The sequence below is a fragment of the Capronia coronata genome (assembly GCF_000585585.1).
Source record: "Capronia coronata CBS 617.96 chromosome Unknown acBCG-supercont1.3, whole genome shotgun sequence".
Classification (NCBI taxonomy): Eukaryota; Fungi; Ascomycota; class Eurotiomycetes; order Chaetothyriales; family Herpotrichiellaceae; genus Capronia; species Capronia coronata.
The window spans coordinates 2,844,097-2,863,797 of NW_006912895.1; the positions used below are offsets into that span (position 1 = coordinate 2,844,097).

Genomic DNA, 19,701 nt, shown 5'->3' on the forward strand with positions numbered 1-19,701 from the left:
GTACAATCATCAGAACACGACGTTCCGCACACAGGCGGCACGTCCGACCAGCAGCCGAATCTTGCAGACGTGGCGTACTCGGTCGTGGATGGTCGTAGATGAGGCTGTAACGATCCCTTGTGGGATTCAGTGTATGATAGATATAACAACTGCTGGACAACCTGAGGCTGGCCCTGCCTTCAGTTACTGTCACATCACCGCCGTAGTGAACAAGACCCGGACACATCGTTCAAGTTATTCATCCTCAAACAGCGTTCTCTTATGCCACCATCTCTGACGGGAGCATTGCTCCGATCAATTCACGTAACGTCTGATGCTCTGCCAGACGAGTACCTGCCATCAATGAGACTTGATATGGGGGACTACTAGTCCGCTGTAAATATCACCTCTTATTAACGCAGGACGAATATCCATTCGTGGTTGGTGCATATGAAACCTTCGTCAGCTTACCTAATTAAATCACGTGTAGAGTGTTACCGTCTCTCGGAATACCTGCCTGTTCTAAAAAATTTCTGGCCCTTTGCGGCGAAAGTCGAGCGCAGTCTGAACAAGTCCGTGAAACTTGATGGCTTTCGTTTCTCTCGGTCTACATGAGTTTATCTGCTCTATGACAATCACTTCCTGATGTTCTCCTGCTCTGTTTGTGTGCGCCGTGCGTTACATTCTCTTTCCCACAACTCAAGCGTATTCGGTGCCTCATCGATCATCTCGCCCCCTCCACATGTCGTCCTTCCTTCGACTTTGTCTCGGAACCATGCCACTCTGCAATCCATACAGAAGGGCCACCACCGCCGCCTACTCTACAAAGCCTTACAGAAGAAGAAACCGATAAGAGTGTCGAAATTGTCCAGGGCGGGAAGTGTGCCAGCTAAGGCGCGCCGTAAAGATGGCCTGGCGCGAGAAGAGAACCGTGGCCGCCTCATCACCGAGTCCACTGGCACGAATTTGGATAGAGCCATGAAGCTTGAGGCGAAGTTCCTGGTTGATCCACTTAAACTGGCTCAGGCTGTGGTAGAGAAACTCAGGGACTCCGATTTCGACGCTGCTATGAGCCTTGTTCGTGCCAGTGAGAAGTCTCGGGACGGGATGGCAGTGGACAACATCGTTAGTTGGAATCATGTTATCGATTGGCTGATGAGCAAAGGGGAGCCTTCCATGGCATGGAAGGTCTATAATGAGGTAAGACTGCCGTTAAATATCAAGGGAATCCACTAACCGAGATGTTGTGTATAGATGAAGAAGCGAGGCCATAAACCTGACGCACACACTTACACAATCATGCTTAGGGGCTACCGAGACAATGTGAAGAAGCCCAATGCTGTCAAGCAAGCGGTCGCTGTCTACGACTCTATATCAGCTGCGAACTCGGTAGTTACGCCTACGACCATTCATACGAACGCCGTACTCAGTGTATGTGCTCGAGCCAATGACATCGAATCCCTCTGGAGCATTGCAGGCAGGCTTCCCGACAAAGGGCCTGGCGCACCTGACCATATAACATTTACCACCATACTGCAAGCCATCAATGCTGAGGTTCGCGCACGAGCGGTCGAACTGGGATCTCGAAATGGCCCCGATTATGACCCACAACCCATTTTTGAACAAGCGGTCTCTGATGCACGGAAGCTATGGGTCGATATCACGGGACGTTGGAGGAAAGGCAACCTCCAGCTTGATGAGGCTCTTGTCTGTGCAATGGGAAGACTACTGATGCTTTCAACCGACCCTAAAGCCTATGAAGACGTTCTTAATTTAGTTCAACAGGCCATGAACATCCCAAAAAGTCCCGATAACCTTGGGCGAACAGAGGACCCGAACGTCAGGGAGGAAGATGACTCAAGTGTGGGCACTGAGGCACACACAACTTCACACTCTGGCGACTCCAATAGATCCTTGGTTAGGTCAGGTTCCAGGTCAACACAATTGGTCCCCAGCCCGACATCGATATATGCCACCCCTGGCCAGAACACGCTCTCCATGCTTCTAGAGACAGCTACAGCTCTCCGGTACCTACGAGCGGGAAAGTACTACTGGGATTTACTGACCGCTCCGGATGGCCCCTACAAGATTATTCCCGATCACGGAAATGTCGCGGCCTATCTTCGTCTTCTCCGGGTATCACGGGCCAGCCAAGCCACCCTGGATGTTCTGCGCATGCCGCGGCCCAAAGAGATTCAAGACCGAGTGATGGTTCGAGGCACGTTCTTCATCGCCATGAGTACTTGCCTGCGAGACAAGAACAATCCAAATGTGTTCGACATTGCAAGTCGGATACTAGATTTGATGCAAGGCAGAGCGGACTCTTCCGATCAGGAACAGTCTTCGAGACCTGAGGGCCAGAAGCTTGAGATGTCCCCTAGAGTCCTGACCAAGTACCTGGAACTAGCACTGGCAACAACAAATGGCTTGAATGGCGGTCGATTGAACAAGACGAGGAATGGAGATTTGGATTTCGAGCGCGACCCTCACAAGAATAACACATTGAGAGCTCTGAGGAGGCTCGCTCCTGACATGCTCAATGTCAAACGATTATTGAAACTCCACATGACCGAACTCGAACAACAGGCCGCCGTCAAATCTCGGACAAGCACCGTGCAGAAGCTCCTTGCAAAGCGGGAACTCACCCACCTTAGCGTCAGTGAGAATATGAATGAGCTTGTCGACTTCTTACGCACGTTGATCGGTGCATACGACAAGATCCTTATGGTCAATGAACGGCTCGAGGACGAGGGATTAGGGCCTTTGGATCGAGACATCCTAAACGAGTGCTGGTCGCAGAAGCGCAAATTATCCGCGTTCCTCGGCAAGGTCAACAATGAACGCGGTATTCCTATCGAGGCTCGACGGGAGCGGGAGCATGGTTCCACTGCTGGCCGGGCCAAGGCCAAGACGGAGGTTTCTGAGGAGGATTTCGAAGACGAGGCCGGCGAAACTCTCGATGTGACGGTGCCGAATCAAAGGACGAAGACAATCAAAGAAATCAACAAGGCGCTCATGAAACAGGACAAAGCGAGAGAGGAGAGCCGGCTTTCGCGACGACAGAAGCGTGAGCTCGGGAAGGAGGAGCGTATCAGGAGACAGTTTCCCGTCAGCATGTTGAAACCCAAACCGAGTGAGCAGACCCGGCTCAGCAGGCAACGGCACGAGACTGGGAGTGGGGACCGCAAGCGTAGTACGACTTCGGCTTCACAGATGTATCGTGGATGGGGAGGTGGTTTCGAGGCTCTTGCCCGTGAACAAGGCCAGGGTGAGAAGGCGGGGTTTATCGACCTGCGACCATAAAGGTCAGGGTGTTTTCAAACCAGGAGGCTTGTCAAGAGATCACGGATTGGCATCTTTATCTTGCTTTGCATAGCGACGGTGTGTTGGGTCGGCTCTTTCATGCATCACGTGTTCGCGGGAAGGGTTTGTACATTTTCTGGGCGGAGCGAATGGACACTGTACAATATTGGGATTGGCCGCGGCTCAAAATCACGAATCTTACTCATGAACTCCTGAACTTTTTTCACAACTCTGTCTGCTACGGAGCGTAAGCGTTCAACCTGTTGTGTGTGTTCTCATTGCATCAGACCAACCACGCCCCGAAAGCCCCATGGTCGTCTGCTTAGTTCGCTTCTAAACAGGGCGTTCCCAGTCTAAAGAAGAGTTGTCACTGTTGTTCTCTCTCTCTCTCTCTCTCTCTCTCTCTCTCTCTCGCGTTGTTACTATGCTTATATCTTCGTGATGCGATGGTCCCGTGTCCCTGGTCTTCTGGTCGTGTTATGGCCGGTAGTAGTCAAATGCCTGCTGAGAGAGAAGAAAAGGATCTCGAGACTGTAGCGAAGATCTTTTCTGTGGAGGATAGGATGTCGTACAGAGACACTACAGAGTAATATGGTGAGCAGCCTTGCAGCCTTGCAGCCTCGCAAGCCTCGTATGCTCGGCGGTCGGAAGATGATTGTTCCGTTGGCGACATGACGGCGGGATTTCAAGTCCGCATGAATAAATGCACATCTTAGTCGCTTTCTTGACTTACTTTCTACTCTATATACCTTAGGCAGAGTACCTCTGTAATTCTCCTGTTGCGTCGAGCAGAGGCGAGAGCAGTCTCCCGCGATGAGATATGGAGCAGCCCAAGTTTCACAGCTGCTCCGTCCAACCCATGTTTGGGTGCCCTGTCCTCGAACAGCCCTGAAAGGCCCTGCGCTACACATTTACTCTCCGCCTCTCGCGTCCGTCCATCCTGCGCGCATACCACATCTATGTGCGAGGTACAGTGCGAAGTCTCATGACGAGACGAATGGCCTGGTGACGCAGTCACCAGAAGCGCAGCCTGCAGCGAGGCCTACACTCCCAAACCGGCAATGGTCGACACCTCTGGCAAAGACGATCGCCCAAGCGATTGAGGTAGGAACAGCCTACAAACGCGGATCTACCATACAAGAGAATATTTGCTGAGAGAACACTGGCTGCTAGGTTACTGGGCCGATTTCCATTGCTTCCTATATGCGCCAATGCCTCACGAACCCCGATGGAGGATACTACACAAGCACACGACCGTCGGCAGAGGACGCAGACCAGTTCGGCAAGGCCGGCGACTTCATCACTTCTCCCGAGATTTCTCAGATCTTCGGCGAACTGGTCGGAATATGGTTCATGACGGAATGGATGGCACAAGGACGGCCCCGACAGGGCGTCCAGTTCATCGAAATGGGCCCTGGACGGGGGACACTGATGAGCGACATTCTGCGGACGATCGGACAGTTCCAAACATTCGCACAGGCAGTGCAGGCCGTCTGGCTGGTGGAGGCCGGAGAAGGGCTCCGGCTGAAACAGAAGGATCTGCTCTGCGGCCCGGACGCGGAGATGAAAGAGGTTCGAGACAGCACAGGCAAGAATGTGTGGTGGGAGGCGATCAGCAAACAAGGCATCCCTGTGCGATGGGTGGAAGATATTGCGCTGTTGCCGAAACCCGAGGATGACGGCATTGACAAGATGCCGTTCATCATCGCGCACGAGTTCTTCGACGCACTCCCCATCCATGCCTTCGAGTCTGTGGCGCCCAGGCCGGAGCCGGACGAGACAACCCAGCAAGACCCGTCTGCTCCGGCCCTGACCGAATCAGGCCAACCTGTTCCCAAACCGTCCATGGCAAGCAAGCTTTCGCAATGGCGCGAACTCCTTGTCGCTCCCACGACACCGAAATTCTCGCTCCCGTTTCCCGCGGAGACCGAAAGACGAGACAGTCACAAAGATCCCGAGCCGGAGTTCCAACTGGTCCTCGCAAAAGCAAGTACGCCCAGCTCGCTCGTCATGCCTGAACGACCACGCTATCGGGCCCTGAAGAACCAAGTATCTTCCCGCGTCGAAATTTCGCCAGAGAGTGCACGCTACGTACAGGATTTTGCACGGCGAATAGGCGGAGATGCCGGCCCTGCTGGACGACCGAACACGACAGCGACGTCCTCCAGACCGAGCAGAAGCGAGGCCGGCCAGAAACAGAAACACAAACACATCCCAGCCGGAGCAGCTCTCATCATCGACTACGGACCCCTAGACACCGTGCCGGTCAACTCGCTCCGCGCGATCCGCAAACACAAAATCATCTCGCCCTTCGTGTATGCCGGAGACGCGGATATCAGTGCCGACGTCGACTTCGACGCCCTGGCCGATGCCGCTTTGGAAGCTAGTCCCGGCGTCGAAGTCCACGGGCCCGTCGAGCAAGGGATGTGGTTGACCCAATTGGGCATCAAGGAGCGAGCGGATCGGCTTATGAGGGAACTCGAGAAGAAAAGCACCGCTACTTCTCAAAAGAGCCGAGGTGACGAAGGGAACGCAGTCCCCGAGACTGAGCAGCTGGAAAGGAAGAAACGTGAGTTCGAGATGGGCTGGAGGCGGCTCGTCGAAGGCGGTCCGAAGGGAATGGGAAAGGCGTATAAAGTCATGGCCATCCTTCCTGAGAACCGAGGGCAGAGAAGACCTGTTGGGTTTGGAGGTGGGGTTGTTGCATGATGGCTTTTGACTTGTTGTCATGCTTCATCCTGCGGGAGATTTCCATTCCATTAGGTTCTGATATCTGCAGAGAAGATAGGAGAATCTGGGTGTGAAAATGCCATCCAATCATGTACTGTTGATCATGATAGCATGCATGCGATAAAAAGAGCAAGAGCAAGAGTGAAGGAAGACCATGATACCTTATACATGCGTGTATGAATACACCTACCTACCCACCCAGTGAAGGTGTATTGTCTGCTCTCTGTAGAATGCTGTATTGGATTTCATTGTATGGTGCCGCCGCACTGATACTCCTCGAGGGAAGGTACTTAAATGCTTATAAGAGAAGTGCCTTTCCTGTCCAGACACGTTGAGCTCTTTCTCCATCTCTCTTCCCCCCCCTCTCTCTTCAGAACGAACCCTTCAATTCGGGGATGTTCCAGATCACGTATTGTTCGTCATTTCTCCACATGGGCGTCAAAGTCCCAGAACCGGACTTCCATCTCGGTGGCGCGGACAAAGATGGCGATGAGCTCTTGGACCCGCGAAGGGGATTGTTTGGCGATATGCGTTTCGATCATATCTAATTCAACAGAAATAGGACGAGTTTGTCAGCTTTTCAATGTTCATGGTAGCGAGAAACACAGGGGAACGAATATCAGGGGCAGGTAAGCGAGCTGTGTGACTCTCTCTCTCTCTCTCTCTCTCTCTCTCTCTCTCTCTGTATGTGTGTCTGTGTGTGTGTAACATGGCAGCCCAGAAAGACATCGCGGGAGAGAGTACATTCGAGGACGCCGGATGCAATATCGACTGCACGGAACAACACTCTGTAGACACGACGCACATGATTGCAGCGAACAGTCATGGTAAGAAGATGGGGAGGGGGAGAGGGGACGGCCAACCAAAAAAGGGGGCTACAAGCACCAGGAAATGTGTTGTTCAGGATCAACAACAACAACACGCACTCACCTCTTCCAACCGTGATAGCCTCCTGATAATCATCCGCGACATAATTCTCGACCCACCGCCAATACCGGTTCCCCTGGTCTGCCGTACGACTCTCCTTCTCGACATACAGTCTCTGCGCGGCCTCGCCGTAGCCGAGCAAACACGGCGCCAGGGCCATCTGCAGCGCGAGCCAGTCCTCGCTCTGGCCCACGTCAAGCACATAGCGCGAGTAGGCGACACAGGCCAGGGACTCTTTGCGGTCTGGATGTTCGAGGTCGGCCCTCGAGATGCCGAATTCGGCACAGTACGACAGGTGCAGCGCCATCTCGCGCTCGATGTGCAGGATGATGTGCGCCGAGGCCGTGATGGCCGACATTGCGCGCGACTTGTACGCCGCCAGAGCGTGCGTGCGCGCGAAGTGCGTCAGGTACAGGTAGTCCTGCACCAGGTAGTTCTTGAACAGATCTTCCGGGAGCGTGCCGCGGGCCAGCTGGGTGGGGAACGGGTGGTGCGTGTAGTTGTGCCACATGGGCGCCACGGATGGGTGTGAGAGCAGGTATTCGATGAAATGGCCCTGCGAGAAGGGCAGGATCTGCATGTTGTGGAAGTGGTTGATGGGGCCGGAGCCGTGGCCGAGGCCTGGGTCGGAGGTTCGGATGCCGGCTGACACGTAGTAGACTGCTAGACGGGTCGCCGTGGGTAAGTCTATGGATTGAGGAGGTTGTAGCTGCTGTTGTTTTGACAGTGTTGTGGTTGTGGTTGTGGTTGCGGTTGTCGGTGTCTGTTTCTTCTTCTTCTGCATGGCTAGATTGGCGGCAATGGCGCTGGCCAGAGAACAGCCTGTTCCGTGGGTGTTTTTCACGACGAGATATTTCGATTCGATCAGTGTGTACGTCTCGCCGTCGAAGAGGATGTCCACGGTGATGGCCTTCTCATCGTCGCTGTGCGCTTTCATGTAGTCTTTCGTTAAAGGCATGTGGCCCCCTTTGAGCAGAACGGCACGTGGGCCGAGCTGGTGGACCATCTTAGCCAGCGTTTTCAGGTCCTCCAGGCCAGAAGGGGATTTGTATTGAATGTCGGCGTCGCGAAGCAGGAGCGTTGCTTCGGGGATGTTGGGCGTCAGGAGCGTGCTCATCGGAAGCAGTTTCTCGCGTAGGTCTCGGACAGCATCGCCGGGGAGGAGCTGGGCTCCGCTTGTTGAGACCATCACCTGTCAAGTAAAGTGTGAGTGATTGGAGATGGAATGACCAGAAAAATAGAATGATCGAGGTCAGCATTGAGACGACATCGAAACCAATACCGAATACGTATGAATGAGAAGCAACAGACAGTAGACACCCTTCGAAACACGAAAAGATGCATCACAACAAAGAACACAACACGGCTGCAGGCCAGTGGGAAATGTAAATGGAAGAGCAACCCGTACCGGATCCAACACGACAGTCGACACATGATGTTTCCGCAACGAGTCCGCGACGACTCTGATCGTCTCGGCTGAAGCAAGCATACCTGTAGAAACACACTGGTCAATACACTTCGTTCTGTCTCTCGTAAGAAGAAGGAGGTTGGCAGAACAGGCATAGGAAAGCAAAGTATATCATCAGGGGGCACAGGAAAGCAAAGTATATCATCAGAGTAGGGAATATCGCACATCCAAATATCAAAACACCCCATCACAAACAAACAAACCCAGACACTACTAGACCCAGGAAGTTCGGCACGGGAGGTAACATACCAATCTTGACAGCATCACACCCAATGTCCGCCAAACACGCACCGATCTGCTTCCCCACAAACCCCGGCGGCGTGATACACACGTCGTCGACGCCGAGCGTGTTCTGGGCCGTCAAGGCCGTCGTGGCCGTCATGGCGTAACATCCGTGCGCGGCGAGGACTTTTTGATCTGCTTCGAGGCCACTAGATCGCAGAACGGAAAAACGTATGAATGTTAGTGATTGAGGTTTCTTTTTCATTTTAAATTCTCATTCTGGCCACGGGAAGAGGGGAGTAGTCGCCAGAAAAGACGGACGGAAGAAGAACAAGTGTGTTATTCTTTCATATTCAGGATCCAGGATCAGGGATCTGGGACAAGATTGGGATTGGTATTGGATTTGGATTCCCGATGGAACGGGGATCGCAGGGCCTTGCTGGGTTGGACTTACGCTCCTCCTGAGCTGTCGGAACCAGCTATCACCAAGACTCTCGGAACAGGCTGCATGTTTGAATCTTGGTACTCTGGGGCTCTGGAAAGCTCCCTAATGGGCTACTGCTATCAATCAACGATCCGACAAAGTGAGGCAGCGACAGGTTTGTGGTGCGAACGTCGATGAGTAAGAATGGAAGAGGGACAGGAAATAGCGATAACAATATTGCTGCGACTCGTTGGAATGAAACTTGATGATGGGTTCGTTGATTGATTTCATCCGCCGCGATCGGAATCGGATGTCGTTGGATCTGGAGTGAAGGCCGTTCTGGCTTGGCCAATCAGATTTAAGTATTTGTTAACTTTAATGGATACCTTATTCTTAATCTTATTCTTTTATTCTTATGCCCCATCCATAACCTCAAACATAAGGTCCTGACGATTCGACTACCTAGGTATCTCTACTGAAATACTCTTAGTATCTAGATATAAATTCTTGCGTCTGCTGTGTTGGTCACATGTATACTCTGCGCGCAGTTGATAGAAGGAATCCTGTCAGAACCTGTCTCTTGTAGAATGTGATCTGATCATTCGTCTTTACTCCTATCCTATCCAGTCTGGTCTTACCCAACGAGCGACAGACAACCAGACAACCAGACAGCCACAGGAGAGAGCATCTCTTGTCTCTTCTCTCCCTATTTCAACGCAAACTTGAACAGAGTATCCATCTCGACCCATTGCCGCCCGCATTTCCTCAAATACCCATCAACCACACCTTTGACAGCTTCAAAGCGATCCTTATTCGTCTCCGCCAGCACAACAACCCTGTCCTTCTTCTCCGCATACTCCTTCTCCGAGCGAGCCTTGTTCTTGGCCCTTTCGACATCGAACAACGCAGCAAAGTACAGTAGCTGATTGTACAGCTTCTTCTCCGAATACTCGTACGACATGCGGCCCAGACATCCCTCGGCACGACCATTCGGCCCGAGACATCGATGGCCATACACAGACATCTGTCTGGTTCTGTTCCCACACGACGGGTCGTCACAGACCAACCAGCCCTCGTAGTAAGCAGAAGTCTGGACACGGATCTGAGACTCCAATTGCACGGCGATCGCCATTGTCGAGAACACCGTGCGACAGTCGGCGTTGCTGCACAAGATCCCCTCTGGCGTGCAGTCGTCTGGTGAATCACAAAGCCCTTCAAACACTGTCGTCTGTTTGCAGGCTCGGCACAAAAGACGGAGTCGAGCGGAATCTTGGAACCGCACACTGTCGGGGATCTGTGATTCGAGGGGGAAGATTTCGGTGTTTTGCTGGCTCGTCAAGCCGGATGTGTTGATTTGATACCTGCGCACATCGAGGCCCAGGCATTCCGCCAATCTGACCGAATCCGTGCCCGGGATTGGAGCACAAAGCCGTTCGATGGGTGGCAGGATCTGCTTGTACAGGTAGTATTCCACGTCTGGCACCAGGCTGGATTGCGACTTTAGCACGTCTTGCGGCGTGTATGATCGTTTGGGCGCCGGTAAGCCTTTGGTCTGTTCGTCGCCCATGGTGACAATATATGACATGACATCGTTGACTCGGACGGTCTTGCCGCGAGCAATCTCACGAAGTGCCACTTGCACCTGAGGCATCGAATCCGCGTTCGGATACTCTGTAGGGTTTTTACCGAGTTTCTATGATCTGTCAGTTGGCTTGTTCCACGTTTGAAGGGCATGGCTGGTAAACTTACGGTGTAGATGACATATTTCTGCACAGGAACCGTGTTTTCCCTCATCTTGGTGGCCAACTCTCTCAAATACTCGTGGATCTTCTCCAGAACCAACTCCGGATCCTCTCCGGAAAGGATCTCATTGAGAAGCCGCTGCGAAGCCTCTTTGGAAAGGGCGCAATATTCTCTCCTCTTCATGTCGAGACCCTTGACTTCGAGCTTCTCCACATACTTGCCGTCGACTTCGGCCATGTTGATCGCCGCATACTTTTTCTTCGCGTGGAGCAACAACCGACGGAAAATATTGTCAATGTCAATCTCCAGCAGTTTGTACCGTTCATTGACCGACCGTTTGAACTCAACCCCAACACTCAATGCTTGGGCAATGTTGTCGGCGTTGGTGTTGATCATGACAGAGTCGGTGTCACCGTAAATGACTTGAAGCTGGTTGCTCTCCGCCAACTCCTTGGTGCTTCTCAGAATCTCTCTTCCTTTGAACGTGGTGAGCATGGCTAGCGGTCGAGCATAGAACCGTGACTGAGTATATCCCAAACAGCCGTACATGGAGTTGGCCGTGAGTTTCAGAGCCATTTGTTTCGTGTCCCACAGCGCCATTTCTTCCGCTGTTGCTCGTTTGTCTTTCATCAATTTCTTCACTTCACGACGGCGCATGACGAGGGTGGAAATGAGTTTCGGTAAGATTCCCTGTGCTTGTTCGACTGGGACCTCGGGTACTTTCTCCTCGTTCTCGTTCTCCGATGTCGTTGTCCGATCGACAGTGGTGAAGCAGATGTTGTACTCCTGGATGATACTCGGATACAAACTGTTGAAATCCATCACGAGGATAAACTTGTCGTAGAGCCCTTTCTCCGGTTCAAACACCAGACCACCCTTGAATTTGTCTTTCTTCTTGGTATCGGCACCTTCGTCGCCGTCCTCGTTCTCCTCGGTCTGTTTAGCCCGACCTTTGCCATACTCCTTGTCGGGACAGATGTACTTGTTGCGGTGGAATTCGTGAAGCAGAATGTATTCATTTCGTTCTGCTCGCGTACCACTGAGAGTGCGAGCCCACGAATTGCCCGCAAGCTCGGTCAGCACCTTAGTCAGTGGCAACATCTGCAATTTCAGCACAAGCGCGGCGATGAAGAAGGTGTCGGCATGGCAATGGTTGACATAGTTGATCAGACCGTCCCGCGTAGTTGCCCAGGTCTTCAAGGCTGCTTCATTGTCGACCTCGCGTCTCGGATTGTCCGGTCCAAGGTAGAGCTCACACATCTCGGTTAAACTCCACTGCTGACATTTGGTCATCAGTGACTTGCCCATGTCGTTGGCCAAGTCACACATGAGTCGGCCAGCGAGAAGTTGTCGTTCGGCAAAGAATGACGAGCCGCCCTTCCCAAAAGTCTTTGGCCATTCACTTCGCTTGAGTCGACCGATTCGATGCCACCCAGGCGTCTTCTTCTCCTTGAGACGACTGAGGAGAATACTATAGTCGACCTCTTGCAGCTGATGTCCCATCAAGACATCCGGATCCACCTTCTCGAACAGAGCGAGGAACTTGCTGAGTAGAAATTGTTCGCTCTTTTCGAGCATGAATGTACCATTCTGTTTCTTGGTTTCGGCTTCAAACCCTAGTGGATAAGCTGATCCCGATGGTCTCATCACTGTAAATGTTCTCGAGGGCAGTTTCTCCGGTGGTGTGGTGTCGGAGAGTGACACATTTTCGTAGACTCGGGCGCTTGCAACCAAAATCTCCTGTTTGTTCTCTTTCACATTGAGCTGGGTGCGGAAAGCCAACGACATCAGAGTCAGTCGTGGAGTCTCAAGTTTGTCAGAATCTTGGAGAAGGGTGATTTTCGCTGGCTTGGTCACAGCACACTCGAGCTTGCACCAAGAGGCATTATTGACGGCCGTGAAATCCGCTTCCTCAATATTCAGCCAACATGGACCCATGATGTTCTTCCACAGGACAAATTGCTCAAAGAGAGCCGTATTGGTGCCGAAAACTCGGGAGAACGTCTCTCCCTGCAGATCCATTGGTAGAGCACTATTTTCGTAGGGGTACAGCAACTTGAGGTATTCGGCTTCCTTGGGAACATCTGGGAGTTCGAAAGCGTATTTCCGTGTGCATGGCTTGACTTTTCTCGTCGTCACCTTCATTCTCGACATCAATGTGTCAACCTCTCCATAGACGTCGTCAACCTCGACCTCCTCGTCTGTCTGACGTCCGTTGACGTGTCTGAACTTTCGCGGAAGAAAGTACAGTTTCCGGAGGATATTATCCACCTTCACAAACGCGCTGAGATATCGTCCAGTTGACTTGTGTTTGACCTTCCCAAAGAGACAGAGACTGCCGTTGACTTCCGTGTAGTCGAGCCAGAAGAACCGAAGGCTGCCGTCTTCTTCGACAGCATCCTGAGGCTTCATTTTGCCGAAGATATAACTTTCAGACGAAGGGCTGCTCTGGACGTTGAGCTTGCTGGCGATTTTGTTCCATGACGATGCGTCTACATCATTGACTGCTGGCAGAGGAGGAGACGAGTTTTGAGGCGTGGGCAGTTGTGCAGATTTGATCTTCGGTGGAGGTCGACTGCCAGCCATATTGACGCTCACAGTTTCAACCCCTTCGTGAGCAACAACTTGAGCAACGTCCATCATGTCATCATCATCCTCCTCGTCCTCCTCTTTGATGTTCACTTTTGCCTTGCGTGCCACGGCTTTGACCACTGGTGAAGAGGGCAAAGGATCACTCATGATATTATCATCGTCATCGAAATTGGGCAACACGTCGTCATCGCGAGTAGCAGCTTGCGGAGGAGGAGTATCGACAAGGCTTGTGGTCGGAGCTTGGTATTTTGGTCGAGGCCGTTCTTGGGTCAGAGGCGGAGAAAGAACCCTGACTTTACGACGGTTATCCGATTTGACGGGCTTCTTGGTGTATGTCCGGGCTGGCAGGATATTGGCATCGACTTCGCCAAGTAGGTCAGCCATGAAGGCCTCATCTTCGGCAGTAGTTTGGACCTAGCAGAGTCAGATTGCGTGAATCAAATATGTGGTGGCGATGCTTCTACCTTTGGTTTCGGGGCTGCAACAGGAGCATTGTTGAAGTAGTTCATAATTTTGTGATTCGTTCGTTCATTTTTCTCGCGGTCCTCTTCGCGCTTCCGTTTGGCAGCGTTCCCTTTTAGAAGGACATCCCCGTCATCGTCACTGCTGAAGTACTGGCGTTCGTTTTGCCATTCCTCACGGCCGTCATCGGCGTAACCTTCGCCATTGTCGTCTACAACAAAGTCATCCTTGTCGAGTCGACTGCGGACGACCTTCTTGTAACCATCCTCGTCGACTTCGTCGTAGATGGCACCCTGGTCCTCGATTTGGTATGTTTCAAGACGTGTCTTGCCAGAGAGGCGTTGAGCGCGGAGCTGTGCAATGGCGGCACGGTGTGCCATTGTGCTTGCAATGCCACGAGAAGTACCTCTTGTTGCAAGGGACCAAACTCGCGGATGGGTTTGTAAAGGTAAGGGAAAACACAGCTTGAAATGGAAGACTGGGAGACGAGCAATTGACACGGCGACACGGTCATTTACACGCGACGCGATTAGACGCGTAGAGCACGAGATCTCGCGCAAAGTGGGGGCGTGGGGACGTGGGGGCGCGGCGACTTCTCGATATCAATATCTTAGGTACAAATGTAACTGAACTGGCCTCGATCGTAGCCTTGTCTATTAGTTCAAGCTCTTCATTGCGGAGGTATCATATGCCTAGTCATCTTTCCTGCGAAGAAGCACAACGCGTATGCTGTTGATAATCCGTTTGCTCGGAACCACTACAAGGCCAACTGGAAAGGGGTTCAAATCTAACTACTATGCTGAAGGCCTGTCCGTGCGACGACTAATAAGGACGTAGAATCCATCCTGCCACACAAACCAGCCTCCTGAAATCTTCCACTCCAGGTCTGGGCGTGCAAAAGAGATCTGACGAAGCGTGAGTATCACTCAACGGGTAGTCGGACAGTACATTCACCTTATAGTGCCGCAGCAACTGAGGAACAAGCTTGCCAATCTCTAGCAACGAGATGCTTTTGCCAATGCAAGCTCGATTGCCATGACCGAACTGATGATCCCACATCAGATATGACTCCAAACAGGACCTTTCTCGTCCACTCACCACAAGATTGGCTCTCTCCATGGCCAGCAATTGCTCTTCTGACGCGTCAAGCCATCTCTCCGGACGAAAGAAATCTGCATCTGTTCCGTATACTTCTTTGTCCCGTCTGTCCACAGATTATAGTCGTCAGCGATTGTGGATAGCAAACCAAGTCGGATGCCTTACGCTGTGACCCAAGGATTGATACCAACGATGGTTCCTTCGGGGAAATAGTGACCCGCCAGCGAGATCCCATCCTTCGGCACGTACCGCTCGAGGATTGACCCTACGGCCGGGTGCATGCCTGAATGGGTGATAAGACTTTCATGCTTCTCGAAGTTGACGGTGACTCGAGACTTACGAAGACCTTCTTTGATACATGCTTGGAGGTAGGGCAACCTGGTGGATTCTTGCCATGTGACGAATTCGCTGAGCAGACCGTTATTAGCTGCACTGTCAATCTCGTCGACGAGCCTTTGCATGCTGGCCGGCGACTTTAGCAGATAATAAAAGATCTGTGAACATCAGCGATCTAGGTCGCTTGCTTCCGCAAGAGGATGTCTCGCTTACCGCTCGCAACGAGATCCCGGTGGTGTCACTCCCCGCACCAACGTTATCACTGTTGTACATCAATATCATCCTGTCTGTGACTATGTCAGGGAACTTGGTTTGAGCCTCGAAACACCTTGCAAGGAAGTCGCGTTTTGCAGTGGTTCCAGTTGTCTTCACGGAACCCCTTTCTTTCATTCTGTTCAAGGTGAAGGTGACGATGGGATGCGTAGGGACCATTTTGAGGAAGAGCGGATTCTTCGTCAAAATCTTGTCGACGATTGGGATTTGGCCCACCTAGATGCATGCACAATATTAGCGAGGATACCCGGATTACGGCTTGTCCTGGCCGGGAGCCTTACACGACCGAGATATCCGATCTTCGATCGGATATCCGCCATGATCCCTTGGATATCTGTCCCCGAGGCCAGGAAGCCTAGCTTCTGACTGAATTGGACTTCGCCACTGAAACCATTTAGCCGAGACAAGGCTTGCCAATGGACACAAGTACTCACATGACATCGAAGGCATACCGCTGGAGCCAGACCCCAAAATCCAATATGGCTCCTATGGCGGCAAATTCGTCCAACTTCGACATGAACAAAGATGCAGTCGAGTCCACCAGCGGCTCGTATTCCACCATGGTCGACATGCTGTAGGCGTGTGCAATGGGCTTCTTGTATAGAGCATGATTGTGCTCGTCTCGAGCCGTGAACAGGGCAGGCGTAACCTTTCCTTCAAAGGGCAGCATGGCGATGGTGTAGAACTCCGTCTTGGTGAATCCTGAATTGATTCCATAGATGGTCGGTATCAGCGTCGGGTCGGAAATCGAGATGGTTCGTGGTCCTACTCGCACGAAATGCGAGTTTGTCTCCCGATGCAGCCGGATATGAGTTTCATGAGGCGTGGCACAACACGCATCGAAGAACCGCCAGAGGTCGCTGAAGCCAGCGAGAAAGGGTCCTGGAATCGAGTTCAACTTTCGCCCATATTTGTTGAACAGCAGTCTGGCCAGGAGGAGCCCGAAGACCAAGGCCACCCAGTGTGTCTGAGCCAGGCTATGTACCTGCACGAACAATGCGATTGAAGCCATTGCCCGTCTCCCGAATTGTCGGGCGCCATCCTGCCCTTCAAATACCTGGTTTGAAGCACGTATTGGGGTGGTCAGGGGTCAAGAGTCATGGGACAGACGACAGGATGCTACACTCAGATCCGTGAATCGAATACTGGGTCCGTTGTCTTGGAGTACATTCCTTCCGTCAGACTTGACCGCACGGCGTCGATTGATTGATCGTCCCAGCAGTCCTTACCCCGGCATTGATCGTCCTGGAATGTAAGGGGGACGGCACATCGGTGTCGCTTCACAGTCAGGCAGCAAGTGACTGCGATGCGATGGCGCCTCATTCTGACTGGGATTTTGATACGAATGACAAGACTGGAGCAGTTCCAAGACGGGTTGCTTTCCCCCTCTGCAGAGTGTAGACTATCCAAGCCACAAGTTCTTTGAGCAGACGGTGAGATGACCCCTTCATCTGACTGGGCTGATCCATGTACGTGTCGTGTGCGGCATGGCTGTCTCGCACCAACAAGACTGTCTAGCTGCCATGCGAGTTTGTGCATCCCCTTGCATCCGTAGTTGTCTAGCTTGCTTGGAGGGAAGTCGGATACGGGCGCTCCGAGTCAAGCCAGCAGGTGGCTTGAGAGGACGTTTTTCGACCTGCCTTCAACGTTCCTTTCCATCCTTCAATCGGCCCGAGACTTGATTCTATGGCGGGAGCGCAGTCCATCGTGATCCCTAAGAATCGTACCAGGCCATACCTTGCCTTCCGTTGAAGCAATCTTATTTTTGGACGTCGTCGATGTCGCTCTGGTCACGAAGAACAATCGGAAGGAGTTCAACAAGGTGGCCGTGAAACCACGGCCATTCAATACGTCGCATAGTTCGCCTATCCCGGCAATATGGTCCCTGTCAAATCGGGGCTGCACACGTCCCGGTGGTGGGCTTCTTTCATCCTGTTGGGTTAGGCCGTCACATTGCCACATTGCGAAGGCAACCGATAAAATCCTTGAGGCCGCTTAGGGCCCAAGGAGAGCCTCGAATTGTCAGGTTCAGGGTCTGTTGCAAGATCACTCACCATCCAATACACGGTCGTCACAAAGTCTGTTCATTATTGTACCTCTCTCATCGATCGATGCGTGAATAGTAGGTACCTAAGGTGCACACGACGTGCAGATGGGGTGGAAGTCACAATTGCCTTGGAATGGGATGTAGGACAACTGCATTGATCCTGGCAAGCCTCGACGCAATCGACGGGCAAGTCTCGGAACTTGTATCACGCCTCAGGAACCTTAAATAGCACGTCGCTTTGTCTCGGAACACACGATCTGGAACATTGAATAGTTTGTATCTCATTGGCATCTCTGACCACATCCATTTTGGATCAATCGAGGTCATCACTAGCGCCTAATTCCCTACTTGACACCCCCAGCAACTTTTTCGCAATGGAGAACGTAGCTTGCGGTTTGTTGCATGTCAAAACACAAGCAACCATGCAAGCGAGCCATTGTGCGCACAACACAATGCTGATCACAAAGTCAAGCCTAGTTCATCTGTCGGATCAAAGCATTGATGTTCTCCTCCCGGTTACCGATGTCACCACCCTCGATGTAGTGCTTGAATTTCCGGGTGCGGAAACCACCGTTGGGGTTGGAGAGCTTGAAGGGCCACAGGAAGTTGTTGGCTTGCTTGAAGTTAGGTCCGACCGTGAAGATCTCGTGGATCAGATCCTCCACACACACGATGCCATATTTGCCCAGGTTGTCCTCGATCAGCTGGTTGTCGGTGAGAGCAATACGCTGCTTGTCGATCTTTCCGTATCCACGCTTGTAGATGAGCTCACGCACAGACTTCAGGTTGGGGTAGCCGTAGGCAATGTATGGGTTCACGATAGTGAGCATTTCTTGGGTAGCCTTGGTCAATTTGACGAAGACGCCGTTGTTGATCTGGAGAAGTCGGAGAAGCTGGAGGATCTTGCGAGGCTTGGGGGCAATCTTGTTGATACTGGTTGAGAAGTCAGCGAGTGTCACAGACAAATATGCTGCGGCTGCTGCTTACCCCTTGATTCTGATCACGAAAACCAGCTTGGCCTGGTCCTCCACGAAGAAGTTGCCTTGCTGCCTGCTCAGGCGGGCGAGTCTGATCTTCTCACGCTCGGCATCGCGGTACTCCTTGACGTAGGACTCGGCACGCTTGAAGATGACAGCGCGCTTCTCCTTGTTGGCCTGTACAATGCATGTTAGCGCATGTGCCATTGTAAGTGGAATCCATGATAGTAGAAGAAGGATATTGTTCAGCCCCGAAAGATGGTTAACAAAAGCGACAACATCGACCCGAAGGTCTAGTCGCGTAGTGTGGTATTTATCATCACCATAAATGTGTGTGTGGTGCAGGGTGTGTACCGACCTTCTTTTTCTTCTCGAGATCGGCAAGACGCTGCTCGCGGGCCTTCTCCTGGCTCTTTCTCTTCTTCAGGAGCGTCTCAGGGACGAGGACCTGGTCCTGCGTCGGGACGGTTCTGTATGGACGGAGGTATCAGTATAGTCCGCGGTTGAAGGATCGCCGAGTCGGAACTGCAGCTATGGCGCGGCATTCTCGATCTGGTGATTGGCGTAACTCGACGAAATATATTTCATTGGTGAGAATGGTGGAAGTCAAGACACAAGCAGCTACGCTGATCTGTGACAACCACCTTTTACTCTCAACCGACAACGCCCCGACCAAGGTCAGGAATTTTCGACTCCACGACAGCATTCTGCGTATTTCAGCATTGCATGCCATACAAGCCCATTCAATTTCAAGGGAGAGGGAGTGACTCCTCTATCCTCAACGCCCCGGTTGCAATTCCTCACGATGTGAGTGTCACAGTCGTCCGGCGCAAGCCATTGGGAAGATCGAGCTGGCGCAACAAACGCTAACCAGCGAGAAAGGTGCGGACCATATCTGAAGACTCCGACAATCAGCAGGACAGTGAGGTTGACTTACGACTTAACAGCTGGCTTCGACATCTTGTGTGGTGGACAGAGATCGGATTGTCGAGATGCTGGCCAGGAGGAGTGGTTGACTGAAGGAAAAGGCGCAGACGTTTCGGACTTTCGAAGAGTCCTGCGAAATTTCCACCTTGGAAGTTGCAGTGTGCGAGCTTCCACTTTGCTTGGCATAATCACG

General features: G+C 52.2%; 6 protein-coding genes across 6 annotated transcripts; 2 read left to right on the forward strand and 4 right to left on the reverse strand.

Moving 5' to 3' along the window:
• Positions 1-957: 957 nt before the first annotated feature.
• Positions 958-3,282, forward strand: A1O1_04331 (uncharacterized protein; the record flags this gene model as incomplete). The annotated part of the gene is made up of 2 exons (XM_007725225.1): positions 958-1,179; positions 1,234-3,282. The coding sequence occupies 2 exons, from the start codon at positions 958-960 to the stop codon at positions 3,280-3,282; spliced, it is 2,271 nt and encodes a 756-aa protein (XP_007723415.1).
• An 813-nt stretch (positions 3,283-4,095) lies between these two features.
• Positions 4,096-5,991, forward strand: A1O1_04332 (uncharacterized protein; the record flags this gene model as incomplete). Its single annotated transcript, XM_007725226.1, has 2 exons — positions 4,096-4,386; positions 4,456-5,991. The coding sequence occupies 2 exons, from the start codon at positions 4,096-4,098 to the stop codon at positions 5,989-5,991; spliced, it is 1,827 nt and encodes a 608-aa protein (XP_007723416.1).
• Positions 5,992-6,431: 440 nt separating this feature from the next.
• A1O1_04333 (uncharacterized protein) lies at positions 6,432-8,789 on the reverse strand (the record flags this gene model as incomplete). The annotated part of the gene is made up of 4 exons (XM_007725227.1): positions 6,432-6,556; positions 6,943-8,131; positions 8,348-8,430; positions 8,657-8,789. The coding sequence occupies 4 exons, from the start codon at positions 8,787-8,789 to the stop codon at positions 6,432-6,434; spliced, it is 1,530 nt and encodes a 509-aa protein (XP_007723417.1).
• Positions 8,790-9,759: 970 nt separating this feature from the next.
• On the reverse strand, positions 9,760-14,230 carry A1O1_04334 (DNA polymerase alpha subunit A; the record flags this gene model as incomplete). Its single annotated transcript, XM_007725228.1, has 3 exons — positions 9,760-10,746; positions 10,803-13,802; positions 13,853-14,230. The coding sequence occupies 3 exons, from the start codon at positions 14,228-14,230 to the stop codon at positions 9,760-9,762; spliced, it is 4,365 nt and encodes a 1,454-aa protein (XP_007723418.1).
• Positions 14,231-14,644: 414 nt separating this feature from the next.
• Positions 14,645-16,569, reverse strand: A1O1_04335 (uncharacterized protein; the record flags this gene model as incomplete). Its single annotated transcript, XM_007725229.1, has 8 exons — positions 14,645-14,755; positions 14,805-14,894; positions 14,949-15,054; positions 15,114-15,231; positions 15,289-15,442; positions 15,498-15,773; positions 15,839-15,941; positions 15,992-16,569. 8 exons carry the CDS (start codon positions 16,567-16,569, stop codon positions 14,645-14,647), a joined length of 1,536 nt encoding a protein of 511 aa, XP_007723419.1.
• Positions 16,570-18,077: 1,508 nt separating this feature from the next.
• On the reverse strand, positions 18,078-18,788 carry A1O1_04336 (60S ribosomal protein L7; the record flags this gene model as incomplete). Its single annotated transcript, XM_007725230.1, has 2 exons — positions 18,078-18,537; positions 18,592-18,788. 2 exons carry the CDS (start codon positions 18,786-18,788, stop codon positions 18,078-18,080), a joined length of 657 nt encoding a protein of 218 aa, XP_007723420.1.
• Between the last annotated feature and the right edge of the window lie 913 nt (positions 18,789-19,701).